The sequence below is a fragment of the Prorops nasuta genome, unplaced genomic scaffold (assembly GCF_024137725.1).
Source record: "Prorops nasuta isolate Cenicafe-Biocafe unplaced genomic scaffold, Cenicafe_Pnas_1.2 PNAS00011, whole genome shotgun sequence".
Classification (NCBI taxonomy): domain Eukaryota; kingdom Metazoa; phylum Arthropoda; class Insecta; order Hymenoptera; family Bethylidae; genus Prorops; species Prorops nasuta.
The window spans coordinates 5,370,886-5,391,196 of NW_027116808.1; the positions used below are offsets into that span (position 1 = coordinate 5,370,886).

Sequence of the window (20,311 nt, forward strand, 5' to 3'; positions counted from 1 at the left end):
AGGACGGGCCAAATTAGTTGTATAAAGAGAAGTAGTGCCTCAACGGCGGTATACATGTCTTTATCTATTTGTATACGTACTTGCTGTCGAAAAACTACCATGTTTCTTGATCTATGCTGTGGGGCGTCTTACGGAAAGCACCCTGCATATAGTAGCTGTGTGAGAATATTGTAAATATATTATTTTATCATCTATATAAAGTAAAAATTCGGGGTAACTGTGCGCAGCGGGTAAGTATGCACAACTCATTGTTTCTTAAGACAAAGTGGGGGGGGGGGGGGGGGCAATAACCAACAGCAAATTAAAGGTTCTTGACTGGAATGTTAGGTTAGACGAAGAAAAGTAATAATTTACATGTTGGTTTTATTTCTTACACTAAAATCGAATTTCTACGTTTCCAAAATAGTTTTTTCCATAACGGCAAGTAGTGTCACGCTTAAACCAAGATTAAAATTAAAGTAAGTTTTTTTTCCATCTCAAGAATTTATGTAAGAACAATATCATATATTATTTTTGAGGTTATACTTAGTACCGGTTTAGCTATGAATTTTTATTCGCAATTTGTATAGTGGGAATAAGTATGCGTACACGCATGCTTAGACGCGTTGACCGTTCATGATGAATCAATGAAATTCGATGCATGCGAACTTTATTTTTAATTTCCATTTAATAATACTTATTTTATTATAATTCTCACATGTCTCCGCGAAAATATATAAGAAGAAGAGCTGAGCTCAAACCTATTACCGAACACCAGATTTCTATAGATAAAGATTTGATAACTGCGCCGCTGGTAAAAACAAAAGAACTGCTGCAAGTGTAATTGGTGTTGCCGAATATTCTCTACGGAAAAGTCTGAAACTAAATGCTACTGCTTCTTCAATGGCCCAATGGAAGCCAACTTTCAATGAGTAACAAGAAAAGGAAATTGTAGATCATTGCAAGCAAATGGATGAAAGATTTTTCGGACCCAGTATAATCAACTTAAGGCGTCTGACTTATGAGAACGTTACAGTTAATAAAATAGACAATCATTTTGATAGCGTATGCAAAATGACAGGCTGAGAATGGATTTTTACATTTTTGAACCGACATCCGGAACTAGTCATACGATAGTCGACAGCAACTAGTTTAGCTCGTGCTATTGGATTCAACAAAATTCAAGTGGACCATTTTTAAAATAGCTTAGATGAGCTTTATAAGAGATATAAATTTCTTCCAAATCGTATCTATAATGTGAATGAGACGGGAATGAATATTGTCCCAAAGAATACTTCTAAGATTGTAACAACAAAGGGAGAAAACGTTATAGGCAAAATTGTATCCGCAGAACGAGGTCTAACAGTCACAGCTATCTGTCGCATTTGTGCTGTTAGCCATTGCGTGCCTCCAGCATTTGTTTACCCACGGAAAAGGCCTCGAAATAACTTATGAGATATAGTGAACCCATACAAAGCATTTGCATGGTGTCTAACAGTGGCTTCGTAAATACAGACCTTTTCATCTCCTGGTTAGAGCATTTTAAATCCATCGTTCATCCTATGTTAAACGATCCAGTGTTGTTAATTCTTGACAACCATTCATCTCACATCAACTTAGAGATAGTAAATTATTCTCATGAAAATAACACTATAATATTAACGCTGTCACCATATGGAAGTCACAAATTACAGCCCCTTGATAGATGTTTTTTTAACCCTCTAAAATCTAAATATTCAGCTAAATGTGACAAATTTATGACAGAGCAACCTGGAAGAGCAATCACTCAATATAACGTATTGCTAGTTTATTTAACAAAGCTTATAAAAAGATGACTTCATTGGGAAATGCTCAATCTAGCTTTAAGGCCACAGGCATATATCACTTTAATGCCGGTTTGTTTGACGAGACAGATTTCACTCCTTCAATAGTAGTCACAGATCAGAGTGTGCCTAAAAATGAATGCAATATTCAGAATCAAATAGGTGAATGTTCTCAAAATAATGACAGCCAGCTGACAGAAGGAATTAATATAACTAATATTAAAAATAGTCAAACTAGAAGTCCTATAATAGAGGAGCGCGTTGAGAAGCTTGCTGGGAGAAATAATCATACAACATCGATAGCTGTAATTCCAGAGATCATTCCCAATGGAGAGACAGTCGTAGAAAAAACGTTAAAAAGACGTTCGAATGGTTGAAAAATGGTTTACGTTTATTTTTTCTACGTTTTCAAACGGTTATATTTAAACCATTATAAAGAAACAAAAATTTAACGTTTATTTCAAGTTGCCAGAACAACGGTTATTCTACTAACGTCTAATAAACGTACAAAAAACGTTTTTAGCCCAACGTTTTTTTCAGTAACCAGCATTAAACGGTTGAATTTAGGCAACTTCGGTAACGTATTTTAAACGTTAACATTTTCTGAAAGAAAAAACGTTTAAAAAACGTTATTAGTACAACGTTTTTTCTATAACCTTAATTAAACGGTTAAATTGAAGTAATTTTTCTAACGTGTTTTAGACGTTAATTTTTTAAAGAGAAATAACGTTGAATTTACGTTGAACTTAAAACGTTTTTCCAATAACCTATAACAAATAGTTGAAATTTGGCAATATTTTTAACGTATTTTTAATGTTGATTTTTTAAAGAGAAATAACGTTTAACTTACGTTGAGAGAACAACGTTTTCCTCCCTAACCAATATCAACCGGTTGATTTCAGGCAATCATTCAAATGCTTTTTTAACGTTGAATCTTCTAGGAGAAATAACGTTAAACTTACGTTGATGAAGCAACGTTTATACTCATAACCAATAGGAAACCGTTGAATTGATGGCGTCTTTCCAACGTATTTTAAACGTTGAGTTTTCCAGGAGAAATAACGTTTAATTAACTTTGAGGGAAGAACGTTTTTATCCATAACCAATTCGAAACGGTTGAATCGATGGCATCTTTTTAACGTGTTTTAACCGTTGATTTTTTCAGAAGAAATAACGTTTAATTAACGTTGAGGGAAGAACGTTTTTACTCATAACCAATTTGAAACGACGTTTAATTAACATTCACATGTAGTTATAAAGCAACGGGTTAAAGCTTATAGGATTCAGTTTATCTATGAAGCATTTTAACCTGTTTTATATTGATTAAAAATATTAGTTTTGTTAACGTTATATTTAACCATTGGTTCTACATGAATTTTCTAACTGTTAGGTGAAACATTTCCCAATGGAGAGATGTTCGTTAAAAAAACGTTGTGCGGTAACGGTTATTTAGGTTAAATAAACGTTGAGAAATTAAGAAATGTCCACATTTTCTACGTAGTTATTAACCAAACTTTTTACGTTTAATATACATTTCAAATTCACTGCTAATAAACGTATGTACTGCATATTTTAGTACAATTATAAACGTTTATTTAAATATATTTGTCAACGTTTATTTTTTAAACGTTCTAATAACGTTGAGAAACAGGGAAATGTCCACATTTTCTACGTAGTTATTAACCAAACTTTCTACGTTTAATTTACATTTCAAATTCACTGCTAATAAACGTATGTACTGCATATTTTAGTACAATTATAAACGTTTATTTAAATATATTTGTCAACGTTTATTTTTTAAACGTTCTAATAACGTTGAGAAACAGGGAAATGTCCACATTTTCTACGTAGTTATTAACCAAACTTTCTACGTTTAATTTACATTTCAAATTCACTGCTAATAAATGTATGTACTGCATATTTTAGTACAATTATAAACGTTTATTTAAATATATTTGTCAACGTTTATTTTTTAAACGTTCTAATAACGTTGAGAAACAGGGAAATGTCCACATTTTCTACGTAGTTATTAACCAATCTTTCTACGTTTAATATACATTTGAAATTCACTGCTAATAAACGTATGTACTGCATATTTTAGTACAATTATAAACGTTTATTTAAATATATTTGTCAACGTTTATTTTTTAAACGTTCTAATAACGTTGAGAAACAGGGAAATGTCCACATTTTCTACGTAGTTATTAACCAATCTTTCTACGTTTAATATACATTTCAAATTCACTGCTAATAAACGTATGTACTGCATATTTTAGTACAATTATAAACGTTTATTTAAATATATTTGTCAACGTTTATTTTTTAAACGTTCTAATAACGTTGAGAAAAATCACTGAAATATTTCTTTAATTAGCATTGCACATAAGAAATTAACAAAATCATATAAAATACTAAACTATTGGAGTGTGGTCATTTAAAATCTTTAATAATAGTAATAAAGTTCTAGAACATGCCAATCATTGCTTAATCACAGAAATACCTAATTTGATACTGATTTGTCATGTAATATTGTGCGTGGTCTTATGTATAAGATGTAGTATTTGTTTCTTCCCATTTTCAGCTCTTACAGGTCTACCCAAGGATTTGCAGTCAAGCAGTTTTCAACGTAGCGTCCGCAATATATGCGTGTTTCGATTTGTAGCTTGTATTTGATTGAATGTTTGAAACTGTATAAAGTGTGCTAATTAATTGATCTACAATTATAGAAAACTGCATAATGGCTGTCGTAGAAGTTGACGCAGGTTCGAATCTCACTGCGGGATATTTTTTTTTTTTTTTTTTTCGAATGTAGTTGCCATTTTATTGGCTGTTATACAAATTAGTTAACGGTTTTTAGAGAATATTTCCCTATTTTGTTTACAACAATAATCCAAATATTATTTCAAAGATAACGTTATTAATACGTTAAGAAAATAAACGTTGACAAATATATTTAAATAAACGTTTATAATTGTACTAAAATATGCAGTACATACGTTTATTAGCAGTGAATTTGAAATGTATATTAAACGTAGAAAGATTGGTTAATAACTACGTAGAAAATGTGGACATTTCCCTGTTTCTCAACGTTATTAGAACGTTTAAAAAATAAACGTTGACAAATATATTTAAATAAACGTTTATAATTGTACTAAAATATGCAGTACATACGTTTATTAGCAGTGAATTTGAAATGTATATTAAACGTAGAAAGTTTGGTTAATAACTACGTAGAAAATGTGGACATTTCTTAATTTCTCAACGTTTATTTAACCTAAATAACCGTTACCGCACAACGTTTTTTTAACGAACATCTCTCCATTGGGTTGCGTTGATAAAAAATACAAAATAACAAACACTGAAAATGTACCCATTTCAATGCTCTCACCTTTTCCTCAATTGAAATAGAAAAGGCGGTGTAATCGAGTTGCATTGAAATCTCAAACGATCATTTCTAGTTCATTTAAGAAACAGTTACAGGACAAAAATGAGGATGTAATAAAAAAACAGAATAATAAAAAAGCTCGTCCACTGGGATTAAACAGGATGCAAAATAAGGGATCAGTCTTGAAACGTATAGCGTGGCAAATCCAGACGGTTTTTTGCCACATGAAGAATTCTGAATTTTCGTGACTAGCGCGCGATTGATGGTATCGCGAGAGCTTTCGCGCCGACCGTAGCGCCGCCGTGAACACAACGGCGAGGCAGGCGAGGCACACACTGCTTAGAGTCATAGAAGTCAGACGTGCCTAGCCTATTAAAAAGCGTGAAACGAAGCACATTTGTAATTCGAAAAGAGGAAACATAGAGCGAACCAAAGGACTGCCTATAGAAAAGGGAGGAAATAAGGGATCCTGGTAGGAAAGGCATAGAGTCGGTGCCTATTGCGGTACTCTCCGAAATTTGCTGGTATATAATAAGGTAAGCGATCCGACTTATAAACGCGATGCGGTCTCCGACTATGGGTGTGTCACTGCCTGGAGGAGACACATAGTGTGTAAGAAGTGCGGCTAGAAAGTAAATAGAAAGAAATCGGCTAGCAACAGGGTTCAGCACACGGGCGGCCCTATGAGAGGTTAGAGTCACGGGAAAGCCGGAAAAGTGAGGAAAAAGTGCTTCAGTTGGATTGTAGGCCATTCGGTTGGCCCATAGTGAGCCTGGCGCCCAATAATAAAAGAAATAGAATTAGAATAGAGCCGGATGAGCCGAAAAGCACTGAGTAGCAGCGTCGTATAAAGAATATTGGTAATTTTCGCGACATGATGGCCTAATGTAAGATTTCTCACACAGGCTGCCGGGAGAGGACCTGGCGGCAGAAGCCAGGGTAAAATAGTTTAGTTGTAAAAGTTGAATAATAAGCACCAAGAAGTTTAATTCAGTAGTTTCAAATGTTTTGTTAAAATTTTGATGTGCTTATTTATTGAAAAAAAACCTCTCCCAGAAAATCGCGCGTTACAAACGAAAGAAGAAATCTTCTACCAAAGAAATACCAAGTTCTTCTAATTCGAATCAAGAAAAATACTTTTGCTCTCTTTGTAAAGAAAGGTATATAGAACCACCCATTGAGAAGTGGATCCAATGTAGAAAATGCTTGAAATGGTGACATGAAAAGTGCAATTGTTATGAAGGAGGTGTGTTCATATGTGACCTTTGCCAGGGCGATTCTTCGTAGTAATTATACCTATCTTTATAGTTTTATATTAGATTCTTTCTATTATTTATTTCTCCTGATAAGTCGACTTCAAAGTTTTGTTAATCTGTGAATATATTTAAATCCAGTTTTGCAAAGCTTTATATGAAATTGTTTTACCTTTTCCCAAAGAATAAATACTTACTAATAAGATTTATAAGTTTTGTTAAGATGTTTTGTCTATTTTGTTTCAATATTAATCATTAAAAACTTTTGTTTATATAAAAAATTAATACGCACACTTACCTGCGATATGATGCAAGTGTGCGCATTTGGAGTTTTAGTCAGTATATATTATTTTTTTCTTAACTATGACTTTTTCCTTAGATTTTTTTTTCTATTATATAGTCCAGTATATAAATGCACTATTATATCTATATCTTTCTTTTTTTGTTTTAACTATATGTATATTATCCTTGTAGCCTGACAACCTTACAAATAGCAAAGTGCGCACACTTGCAGCGAATGACTTTGTAGTTAACAATCATCTTATAGCTCAAAAATTGTCAACGTTAGTGTTAAATTCTTATAGCGCTGAAGCTGGCAGAAAGTTTGCCAGCAGAAGGCTTCGCGTCGTGTAACATGGACTCGAGCGCCAACTTCAGAGGGAAGAAAGATCAGATGCGTTTCATTATTTTGGCTGAAATTTATTGACAGACCAAAATAATTATAGGCATTTTCAACTGCACATTCTTATGCAGAATTAAATCACGAAGAGAATGGTACTAGTTTCATCGGGGAGCTCGATTCCTTTAATAGATTTTTTGGACAAAATATGCCAACATGAACATGGAAAATTGAAGTTACCCAACTTTCGGTCAAGAGTTGCTCATAGCAGGAAAGTTTTTTCAACTGCATATTCTTATGCAGTATTAAATCACGAAGAGAATGGTACTAATTTCATCGGGGAGCTCGACTCGCATAATAGTTTTTCTTAACAAAAAATGACGGAAAGTAATAGCGAAAAGTCTAAAGAGTATGAAAATACGATTTGGTTATTTCATTTCAACATTCTTCGTCAATAAAAACTATTACGCGAATCGAGCTCCCTGATGAAAGTAGTACCATTTTCTTCGTTATTTAATTCTGCACAAGAATATGCAGTTGAAAAAAATTAAAAAAATTTCCTGCTATGTGCAACTCTTGACTGAAAGTTGGGTAACTTCAATTTTCTATGTTCATGTTGGCATAACTTGTCCAAAAAATCTATTGAAGGAATCGAGCTCCCCGATGAAATTAGTACTATTTTCTTCGTTATTTAATTCTGCACAAGAATATGCAATTGGAAAAAATTAAAAAAATTTCCTATCATGCGCAAGTCTTGACAGAAAGTTCGAAAACGTCAATTTTCTATGCTCATGTTGGCATAATTTGTCAAAAAAATCTATTAAAGGAATCGAGCTCCCCGATGAAACTAGTACCATTCTCTTCGTGATTTAATTCTGCATAAGAATATAGAGTTGAAAATGCCTATAATTATTTTGGTCTGTCAATAAATTTCAGCCAAAATAATTAAACGCATCTGATCTTTCTTCCCCCCGAAGTTGGCCCTCGAGTCCATGTTACACGACGCGAAGCTTTCTCCTGGCAAGCTTTCCGCCAGCTTCAGCGCCATTAAATTCTTTTCTTGCGTGTTTTACTTCTTTGAACAAAGGCTCAAAAATATTGCTTAATATACAGTTGATAAATAAAGTTTATTCATGAAAATCTCTGCTACAACTATGAAAGCTTAAGTTACTGTAAAAATGTTATCATTTTTTTCGGCATTATCTTACTTCCATTTCTTTAGTTTCAGTGTTTGGCGTTTTGTCTTCTGAGGTCATTGGGGATAATGGCGGTTAAACATGTGCCGATTGCCAAAACACCGCAAAGTACGACGTTCGATATCAAGTCACCCCAGACAGACAGCAAATAACCAGACATTAACGTGAAAACTATCCCACATGCTTGAGTTTCTGCATTCAGCAGACCAGTGGAGGTACCTTCCGGTTCCGGGTAGGTTAGTTCAGCTGCGAATTCGAAACCCACCGGAAGATAGCCAGTCATGAAAAATCTACGAAATTTAAATTATTTTTTTTTCAATTTCTGACATTCTCAATTCTTTTCAGAAGTTTAAAAATAAAATTATGTTTACCCTAAGATGGCTGCTGTGATGTAAACTACGTAAATTTTTCCAACATTCAAAGTGAATGTAAAAATGAGCATTCCTATAAATGAAAGCAGGTAAATTCCAAGGGTCGTTTCTCTGTAAGCATTGGAATGCATTTATTTAACGTAAAAATTCATAATAAAATAGCAGATAAATGATTTAGATGTGATTTTTTTTTACTTGAATTTGTGAGTTTTGTCGAGGACAATACCGCAAACAACTGATCCCAGCATTCCAGCACATACTATGCCAAATCCTATTCTTCCAGCATCCATTACGTATCCCTGACAAAATTAAAGATTTCATTGGATTGGAATAATTAATTCTTTGGATAGTAGCAGATACTGATTGGAATGTTTACAAAAATCCTGTAGATTTAAAGCGATTATACGGTTAATTATTTTTTTGCCGCTAAATCATATTGCTGTAACCTGTATAGTTATTATTTTCTTCATATAGATCGATAATGCAGAAGCACTGCTAAGAAAAGGTGATCTAATGTTTTAAATATAGAAAAAAATCGTCCTAATCGTTTTTTTATAATGATATCAATAGATTTTAAATTTTAAAGGAATTTATTTGAATCATTTATGAATCGAACAGTATTTTGACAGCAGGGAGTAGCCAATGTGTGAAATTATTGGAAAAAATTGGTTAAAAATAATATCTAAACGGGATCTATTTTACCGATATTAAATACCAAACACCTAAAGCGAGTGTAAATACTACGGTATTTTTTGAAAATCGATTTCCAACTTATTATAAATTATTAGTGATTTCGCAAATTCCTCTTTTATTTAAAAGAATCAATTGTTCGAGAATACGAAAAAGAATAATGTGTATTACGAGAAGAATTGAAATATTTTGTTTGTATTTTTCGTAAAACGAGTTATTTTTCTATAAACACCTGTCCACAACGTCTCTAAAACAATTGAATGCAATAATAAATTTGAAATCGATTCAAATAATACCATATCGTTATCATGCATTTTTATTTTATGTCAGAATGAGGGAACTCGATAATACGTCGTCTTATGAGATTTGATTGTTTATGAGTTCGTATTTACCTAACAAAAATTTGCTATAGCAAGAACTGTATACGGGATGAAATGAAATATCGATATTTATGTGCTATTGAAGAAATAATGAAGTAGTTGCGAAAATTCATATAAAGTATTAAATTAGTATTTCTGTTAACCGACGTATTAAAGAAAATTATTTCTAGATTTATTAATACGATTTTTAGTGCATTGTATGCTTTTAAGAACAAAAAATATGAGGGACTTAAAGTACTCTTATTTGGTACGTTACTAAACGCTTGAGGGCCGTTAACGGGATCCCTCACGCGTGCTTTACCAACAGTACATGTCAATAAACAATTAATTTAATAAGAGTCAAATGCAAAGCAAATTGAAAAAAACGGGCGTCTTTAGGACAGAGTGTCAGTCCTAACGAATCAAACGAGCTTAAAAACCCTCAAATCCAATAAGAAATAACGTAGTACCACTGTCCCGCGTTCTTGAAGAGAAGTCACTTCTGGTTGTTTCCACTTCAAGAAAGCGAGACAGTGGTAAAACGTTATTTTTCATCCAATTTGAGTGTTTTTAAGTTCGTTTGACTCGTTAGGACTAGCACATTGTCCTAAAGACGCCCATTTGTTTAATTAGCTTCGCGTTTGAATTTTATTAAACTAAGTGTTTATTGACTTGCACTGTCGGTAAAGCAGTCGTGAGGGAATTATCTAGATATAGTGTACTTACCGGGAAGTGTTCGAGAATGATTTGATTCAATTGAGTGCTAATTGCGAAAAAGATTCCAACGTTGATGCCATAAGTCAGCAACAGAAGGAGGTAACCAGGATTAGTTAGCAGCCTTTTGATCGACTGTAGGAAATTTTCGTTAGATTTATTTTCCCTTTGGACTACCTGTGCTGGACTGGGTGGTAATGGTGGTGTTGCCTTGAAGACTAAAAATTTAACCAATTAATAAAAGTTTTTTCTAGCTGAAAGGCTTTAAATGCTTACACAAAAGGATCAGGACAAGAATAATAGTGGTAAGTCCTGCAACTATGTAAAACATAACCTCCAAACCACTTCCAACTATTGTTAAATCATCGCTATCCGGGACTAACATAGGTGGAATCAGGAATCCAATTGCTATACCGAGCTGGAAACATAACCGAAAATTAATCTTCAAGGTTTACCCAAAACCCACAAAATGTAGATCTTAAGGTAATAAGACTAGATATTTATTTTTTTTTTTAGGAAAAATTCTATTTATACAATTTTGTATCGTTTAATCTGAAATTTCTAATGATTTTGGTGTTTGCCTGATTTGTGTCAAACTTAATCTATTCGGAAAGATTTTTGAGGTTGAGGGGTGCTAGAAATGACACTGAAGTTAGCCACAACTTTGCAGCCACAAGTTTGGCAACAATCAGAATCCAAGTAAATTGACTGAAATAAATGTTCTGACCATTATATATTAATGCAAACTACTAAAGTTATTATACTTAACGTTTGTTGGACCAAAAAAAAAAAAAAAATTAACTGTAAATTGCTTAAACGAGAAAGTTAAATAAGTACTTTTATAATGCAATTTTCACATATCAGTGAATTTTTATAATTGGTCTCAACAACACAGCATTGTAGCCCATAAAATTCTAAAGAAAATAAAGATAGTTTCATGAGGGAGCAAGACCCCCTTAATGATTTTTATAAACAAAATGACGGGAAATGCATCAGCGAAACTACGTTTTTCAACGATCTCTTCAAATTTTACCATATCATTGAATTTTTCTAATTTTGTTCACGCACACAGGTTGAAAGGCAATAAAATTCTGAAGAGAATAGTGCAAATTTCGTGAGGGAGCAAGACTCCCTTAATGTTTTTTACAAAAAACATAGACAGAAATGCATCTACTAAATCCACGTTTTTCACCAATATCGTCACATTTTAAGATATCAATGAATTTTTCTAATTTTTTTCACGCACACAGCTTGAAAGGCAATAAAATTCTGAAGAGAATAGTGGAAATTTTGTGAAGGAGCAAGACCCCCTTAATATTTTTTAGAAGAAACATAGGCAGAAATGCGTTTGCGAAACCACGTTTTTACCTATATCGTCAAGATTTAACATATCAGTGAATTCTTCTAATTTTTGCAAACCTCGCAGTCTTCAATGCAATAATTTTTGGAAGAGATTAGTGCCTGCTTCATGAGGGAGCACCAATGCCCTTTCATTTGTTATTCACAAGAGCGAGGGTAATATATTTAGCGAACCTGCACTGTTGAACAATTGGGGTCTTGCTCCCTCACGAAATTTGCACTATTCTCTTCAGAACTTTATTGCCTTTCAAGCTGTATGCGTGAAAAAAATTAGAAAAATTCACCGATATCTTAAATTTTGACGATATCGGTGAAAACGTGGATTTTGTAGATGCATTTCTGTCTATGTTCTTTGTAAAAAACATTAAGGGGGTCTTGCTCCCTCACGAAATTTGCACTATTCTCTTCAGAACTTTATTGCCTTTCAAGCTGTATGCGTGACAAAAATTAGAAAAATTCACCGATATCTTAAATTTTGACGATATCGGTGAAAAACGTGGATTTTGTAGATGCATTTCTGTCTATGTTCTTTGTAAAAAACATTAAGGGGGTCTTGCTCCCTCACGAAATTTGCACTATTCTCTTCAGAATTTTATTGCCTTTCAATCAGTGTGCGTGATAAAAATTAAAAAAATTCACTGATATGGTAAAATTTGAAGAGATCATTGAAAAACGTAGTTTCGCTGATGCATTTCCCGTCATTTTGTTTATAAAAATCATTAAGGGGGTCTTGCTCCCTCATGAAACTATCTTTATTTTCTTTAGAATTTTATGGGCTACAATGCTGTGTTGTTGAGACAAATTATAAAAATTCACTGATATGTGAAAATTGCTTTACAAGAGTACTTATTTAATTTTCTCGTTTAAGCAATTTTCAGTTCATTTTTTTTTGTCAAACAAACGTTAAGTATAATAACTTTAGTAGTTTGCATTAATATATAATGGTCAGAACATTTATTTCAGTCAATTTACTTGGATTCTGATTTTTTCCAAACTTGTGGCTGCAAAGTTGTGGCTAACTTCAGTGTCATGTGCTAGAAATAAAATTGCCCATTTGAAAAAATTGAATGCCTTTTGAAATTATGTAGACGTACTTTTAACAATTATAATTGGCAAGGCAAGATTGTAAAATGACTAATAGTAGATAGAGGGCGGAACTTTACGAGGGAATCATCGTTATCAGTAATGGTTTGAAGAAAGTGGCTGATCATCCGTTTGTTTATTACGTTATTAACCAACGGTTTGGATTAATGTCCGAAATCAGACAATCTTTTTCGACACATGCAAGGGTAAAATCTTCTTTAAGCACAGTAACCCTGTCATTCATAAAATACCTTAAATCAATTTACTTTCTGTTTAATGGATAGATGATAAGAGAGTCCGGCACCATTTTATACATTTCAATTAATCATAGGTGTAATGAGTCATTTTAATTTTCCCACCATTTATATACTTTCTCATTTAAAAATTACCGTTTAAGCTTGATCGCGTATCATTGTTTTTACAATTTTCCCTCCAATTTCCCAAGAACCACGCGGGAGCCATCTTTGTTCTTCAGTGTTCTCCTGAGAACTTGCCGAATAATTGTGTAAAGATTTTCAAATGAAAAAATAAATTTAAAACAGATTCGAGATATTTAGAAGTGAGTTTGATTATATAATTGATTAGTTTTTACCTGATTACCAAAGACGCCAATACTGCAGGCACTGCTAACCTCATCAGGACCGAACCAAACTGCAGCTAATCTGGCTGGGATCGAAAGAATAAAAACCTGGCTCAAAGCAACAATCGTATGACCCACAAAGCCTACCCAGAATTTATTCGGGGCTACGCTGATAACTTTTATCCAAGAACCAATCGCCGTCCCTGTAGCTCCGAATATGGCGGCGTATCTTAAACCCTGAAAATTTTATTTTAACTTTCTTTTATTTATCAAATTACTATAAGACTCATTTGGTTCAAGTGTGCATAGTTTGCCTTTTAGGGTGAGTTTCACCAACTAAATCCTGGGTTAATGTAGTATAGTTTGCGTTACATGAACTGTACCACTTTAACCACCGTTCGTTAAAGCAGTATAGTTCATGTAACGCGAACTATATCACTTTAACCCCGGAGTGAGTTGGTGAAACTCACCCTTAGATGATTGTCAAGCTAGAGGAACAAGGGTTAGTAAAAAAAAAAATGATAAATATCAGAAAATGCACTTATTAGATTACTGATTGCAAGAACTAATTTTACATTAAACCGTATTATTAAAAAAATAAATATTTTTATTTAAAATAAAAAACAGAATATGTACACTTGACCAGTGTCTTGAGTAAATATGAGCATTCTTTTGGGGCAAGTAAACGTACGTTGAGAAGTTGAATGCATTATTTTTTACAGTAAATATAAATATCGTAATGATTATTATCCATAAAAATTTAATTAATCGTTTCAACAGAACTTAGACATCTTCATAATAACCTATATTCCTTGAAAACAGTCTTAATAATTGTATACATATAAAACTATTTAACGCTACGCAACAAGAATTAACGAAACTTTGAGGTTGATTTATTAACAAATTACACAAAATAACTAATAAAAACAACAAAAAATAAATTTAACAGATAGGAACATTATAAATAATTGTCATGGCAGTGGTCACACACGAAAACACCTCCTTTGTAACAAGTATATTGTTCGTTTACCATTTCAAACATGTCTTATATTAGATCCATCCTTCAATACATAACTCTGTACATTTTTTCTGAAAGAGAGGGGAACAATGATTTTTCCGACTCAATTTATAAGGCTTTGGGTTTACGTTACAGAAAGAGATATCTTACATCCTTTTCCTTCAGAACAGATCTCTTCTTTTTACATTCTGAGGGCTAAATAACCCTCAATACTAAGGGACGAACTGTTTTATACAGAATTCATTGTTCAATCACGTAGGTCTCATAGTGGTAAGCGTAAACATGCGCACACTTACCTCAGCATGACAAATTTGATAAAAAATGCCCAAAACTGCACCAACAACGACTACAGCGTTGAAGTTGTTGGAAAATATTAGTCTCAAATGAATTGCTGATAAAGTATCATACATTTATTGTGTAATTTTCATTGAAGTTTAGGCACTACACTATTTGTTGCAACAGGAATATCTATATGTATATTTTTGAATAGTCCACACTATCGTTATTATAATTATGTATAAATATGCCGTGCAACGAATTGTTTCTGTGTACCTAAACTAATTTCTTCACCAAAGCACATTTGGTTTGCACTGATTGAACACTATTTACTTACATCCTCTAATTCAAAGAAATACCAGGCATGCACACTTACCCGATACGCATATAGTTACTCCTAATTAATCTACACAGTTATATAACGTCAACTTTATGTTACATTTTCTAGTAACAAATTCATATTCCTAATTAATGAAATAATTCGATTTAATATGATTCGAAATTTGATGACAAATAGCGGAAGGAATCTTCTGAGGTCATTAGAGAAAAAATAGTTATATCGGACGTATTCTTTCATATAGTATGATATAGGACTATATTTATTTGAAATGAAATTGGTAGTTTCAAATAAAATTAACGATAAAATATCAAAATGTGAAAAATTTCTCAGTTAAGGGGGCAAATATATGTACATAATTTTTATTTTTACCTTTTTTTGTCTCATTAATATGATAGGAAAATATGTCTAGAATACGGTTGTAAAACTCTCAAAATAATTGTTTTAGTTTTGTATTATTCTTGAAATAGAAGTGAGAGTCCAGAGCGTTTACGTATTTAAGACGGAATCTTAACGGGAATCCGTATACCGACATTACAGGGCGAAAACTATTTCGCATGCAGCGTCGTCATTCGTTGACGGATTGTACAGTTATTACGGGGTTTTGGAAATGCCAGAAGCTTATCTACTAAATTATGTTAGGAAAATTAATAAAAAATGAAAAACAAATTTTGTTTAAATAAATATATTAACATTATTGAGAAACAACAATTAAATCGCAAAATCACCCAACGTACTTCACTGGATAATGTTCTTACGTTTCCAAAAAGTCCACAAAATGCAAATATGTCAAGAAATGACGATGCTGTATTTGAAATAAATAATAGAAAAAATTCATGTTCGGGAAGTCACCAACACGAAATTCTTCCATTATTTATTTCATATGCAACATCGTCATTTCTTTACGAATTTACATTTTTGTGGACTTTTTGGAAACGTATAAGAACATTATCTAATAAAGTACGTTGAGGGATTTTGCGATTTATTTGTTGTTTCTCAATAATGGTAATATATTTATTTAAACAACAATTTTTTTTTTCATTTTTTATTAATTTTCCTAACATAATTTAGTAGATAAGCTTCTGGCATTTCGAAAAACCCGTAATAACTTTACAATCCGTCGACCAATGACGACGCTACATGTGAAATAGTTTTTGCCCTGTAATGTCGGTATATATACAGATTCCCGTTAAAGCACATTTTACTTAAAGTGCTATTTTTTTACGCTGTGCCCGATAATCGAAAGACTATTAAACCGATTACGCTGAAACTTTGTGGGGGTTTGTTCTTTAACTAATATGCCTTTATACGAAACTCTTAAATATAATTATTTTAACACTTTTACAAAATTATTAATAATAACTTATGTCGAAAACATGACTTCTTTTAAAAAAACTTCATACATTTCAGAATTTTTTTCTCTTTTTAGGTTAATGCAAAGCATATTTACATAAATAAATGAACTTTTTTGGTAGACCTTTTCAGATGATTCTATCGACCTCCACACTGCACGACGATTTCTTTTAGTATCCAGTTTAAGATACTATTACTCTATTAATAATAAATATTAAAAGAGAGAAAAATATAATTGTTTAGTATTTATGGTCAACAATAATCATGCAAAATTACATATTATTTTGTCGAATAATTTCTGAAAACAAAAAATCCTGAATGCAAGTGTTTTACTTGTATTTTCCTCATTAAAAGTCACATCGTTAATTTGTTGATGAAAGCTCTTGGTTGCAATTTATCACTCTAATTTCGTTATCAGAAAATGTAGTTAGTAGAAAATAATTTATCACATGTGTAATACAAGTTTCCAGATGCATTCCATCTAAAATTTTAATAACGTATTAAAATTAATTATTATGCTAAATAATTCAATGATGCAATTTAGTTATCTTTAAACACCTCTTCGTTGTTGGATATGCAAAATCGTACTCATCCTCCATAAAAATCAGGCCACAGTTTTGTAAAATAATGTTAACAAGAAAATCAATAGTTTAAAAGGTTTTTCACGAATATCTATTTTAACCTCGGTTTATTTCCAGACATTTAAATTTGTTAATAAAAAGTGGGACGGTTTTGAATAGAGTCAAGCAAGTAGAGAAAAATTTGTGCGTTAAGTAGTTTAATTAAGAAATATTATTAAGGTACAGTGAATGATGTATGATAAACGTGATTTAAGATGCAACAAAAAAAAAAAGAGTAAAAAAGTACTTACAAATTTATCTAGGAAATAACTGGCGGGGAAGATGAAAGGTACATAAGTTACCATATAAGCCATACTGGTCATATCTACGTGGAAACTTTGAATGTTGTAATAACGCATAATAATATTCGCAATGATACTGTACTGGATCCATTGTATGGCATTGCTTGCGCTGTACAAAACAAAAATTGCCAAAACAAGCCATCTTCTTTTATAAATTTTCGTCTTGATCATCTAAAAGCACCCCGATAAATTTCACCTCTATTAATTAACTGACGTAAACCTTCGGCTTAAAAATCAATTAAATTAGTTTAAATTATTACAATTTCTGGGCTTTGCTTAAAATACACTAATTCATTTTCACCTTAGTTGGTGGTAGGCTCCACTCGACCGCATTAATGCAATTAGTTTCTGACATTTTCTTCTCTTTTCTGAAATCTCACCTATTTCCTATTTTCTCTTGCTCCGTCGATGAAAATTCTCTCAGTTAGCTTGAGCTTTTTACACTTGCATCCGTTTGAGAGACGTCTGATAAATCCAAGATAAAAAAAAACAATATGCAATTCGAAAACAAATCAAGTACAAAAAATGTTAAATAGAAATAGAAATTAGTATCGATCGCTTAAAGCTAAATTAGCTTCTACATCGGTGACAAAGAAAACGATAAAAAAAACTGATCTATTGAACTCTACAATAAAAATTTATACTATTACAAGAAAACCACCGAAAAAATGATTAAAAACATTACTGTTTAAAGTGTAGACCATTTGTAAGGTGGAAGAGCGGAAATATAAATTTTGGCGGGAAATTGGCCGAAGTCCGCGCTAAGCCGAAGAAGAGTTGGAGGATGTTCGAGTTGCATGCGTCAGTGAAAAATAGAATTGAGAGTTATTGTTAGAGAGAAGAGACGAGAAGAAAAAGAGAAGAATTGAAATGTAGAGATATATAAATATATATATATATAGACAGAGAGAAGAAAAATAGGAAAGTGAGAGAGAGAGAGAGAGAGTCAATAAATTTGAGTGTAGAATAAAAGGGGAGGGGAGTATCGATCAGACGTATCTACAGCAGTGAAGGTAATAATTTGTGATTTGGCCGGGAGAGAAATTCTTTATTTCCCAGGATTAGAAATCCAGAAGTCTTCAAGAGACCATTATCACTTGGCACTTTTTCCAATGTAAGCGAAGATTAGTAAGAGACCGCGTTGCTTCGCGGACAATGGTTTGCGAGTCACTGACGAATATTGGTTTTGCTTGGCGTTCGTTGATAGCCGATCTCAAATCTCCCATCACGATCGATTCCTTCAGTTTTATTCAGCCCCTGACACGAGTATATATAGTGACTCTAAATTTATATGCCCTTAAAATCTTTTCAAATCTGATAGGTAGGCAGAGCTAGCAACATTTATATATATATATATATATAATCTGTATACACACACACGTATCTATGGTGTTATACTTATAGTGATATTTAAAAATTTCAAAGTCCTAAACACAATCGTTTACATTAAAATAGAAATTTTTTAAATTTTCATTTTTTATCCTTATGATTTTTACAAATTGAAAATTTGAATTTAAATAATTGAAAAGTTATATAACAAATGAGGGTCAACTATTTATACAGTGGTCATTTGTAATCATTTATAAGTTGATAACAGTTAAAATTAGCCCTTAAATTCATCCTATATATTCTATATAGGTACGTTTGAATGATTTAGATTAATAATATTGCATGTAATTGTTTCGGTGTGTACTAGTGTTATCCTTCGAACAAAGAGAAATTACAGTTCTTTTATGTGCCAAAGGATGAAAATTTAATTCTTTTGTGGCAAAAAGGAATTATCAGAAAAAACGTTCGATCGCTTCAACCAATTTGTAAAAAACATATCTTTCCTAACGGTATTTATTGGCATCGTACTTTAACAGATAAATATCGAAATACGATTGGTGACGTAAGAATCATATTTCAATTAATGAATTGTTCGTTTAAATTAAAAATTGTAAAAAATAAATTTGTATTGTACATAAAATGTCCGGTTAACTATGGCCAAATTAGGAAATACAAATAGGGGGTAAAATTCTAAGAAAAGAATTCTTACAACTTTTTTTTAGAATTCCACTCTCTATTCAAATTTTTTGAAAAAATTGGTCATTGTTAACCGTCCACCCTTATATACTTTCACAAACCTATCAATATAGAAAAAGCTTAAATATAAGCTCGTCAAATAAAAGTAATTAAAATAAATAAGAAAATAGATATTTAAATTATTTTGAAATTTTAATTTTTTAAACCCCTAGAATGGTATTATATCTTAAGGGTCAGTTCCACCAGCTATTTAACAAAGATATAACTCGTTTAATTCTGATTAAATAACATAACATATACTATAGGTATTTTAACCAAAGTTTAAGTTAACTCGGAATGGTGGGATCTGTCCTAAGACACTATTTTGGTCAGATACTGTCCTGAATGATCGATGAGTCGAAGCGACTGACATGCAAATAAATTACCGTTCGTATACTGACGGATCCCTTCGAGAGCGCGCCGAAGTCAAAGGGTTGATGTTTCCTCTTTGAGACATCTATTTATTTATGCTGATTATACTGCTCAGAAGGGAGGGGGAATAGGAAATAATATTTAATTTCTTCAATAATCTAATCACCTAAGATATTACAATGCTCCGATAAAATTAAGGTGATTCTATATTACCAGAACTGATAATATGTTTGCTTCAAATTCTGTCCCTCAATTTTAATGCTATTGGATTAACTATTTTCAGAATTATCTATTGAAAATAATTATGATAATCATCAATACTCTGTCAAAAAATTTTAATACAAACATGATAAAGGTAAGTCTTATTAATTAATTTGTACACAAATATTTTTTAGATTATCTTTGCGTATATGTGTGTTATATATATGTTTGCTTGATATTATACATAAAATGTGGTGATAGAACGATTGGACCCATAAACTGTGAAGTTACCCGTGTTCCTTTTGCGAGCCGTGTGCCGAAAGTAGATGCTGAAGTGGAGGAAGATAATTTATCAAT

The 20,311-nt window shown here is 32.2% G+C and overlaps 1 protein-coding gene and 1 long non-coding RNA gene across 2 annotated transcripts; one reads left to right on the plus strand and one right to left on the minus strand.

The window, feature by feature from the left end:
• The first annotated feature begins 5,591 nt into the window (after nucleotides 1-5,591).
• On the plus strand, nucleotides 5,592-8,779 carry LOC136777500 (uncharacterized). The gene is made up of 3 exons (XR_010823257.1): nucleotides 5,592-5,723; nucleotides 8,282-8,487; nucleotides 8,604-8,779. It is a non-coding gene; the product is annotated as an uncharacterized lncRNA (long non-coding RNA).
• Nucleotides 8,284-17,488, minus strand: LOC136777499 (heme transporter FLVCR2-like). Its single transcript, XM_066733831.1, has 7 exons — nucleotides 17,267-17,488; nucleotides 13,424-13,648; nucleotides 10,666-10,807; nucleotides 10,402-10,607; nucleotides 8,822-8,925; nucleotides 8,627-8,737; nucleotides 8,284-8,545 (listed from the first exon to the last, which is right to left on the minus strand). The coding sequence occupies exons 1-7, from the start codon at nucleotides 17,486-17,488 to the stop codon at nucleotides 8,284-8,286; spliced, it is 1,272 nt and encodes a 423-aa protein (XP_066589928.1).
• Nucleotides 17,489-20,311: the final 2,823 nt, after the last annotated feature.

Coding starts and splice junctions, on each gene's coding strand:
- LOC136777499 (XM_066733831.1), bottom strand. CDS start 17,488: ATGATCAAGACGAAAATTTATAAAAGAAGATGGCTTGTTTTGGCAATT. Junction 10,608..10,665: donor TCTTGTCCTGATCCTTTTGT/GTAAGCATTTAA, acceptor TTAAATTTTTAG/TCTTCAAGGCAACACCACCA. Junction 8,926..10,401: donor TCATTCTCGAACACTTCCCG/GTAAGTACACTA, acceptor TAATTTTGTCAG/GGATACGTAATGGATGCTGG.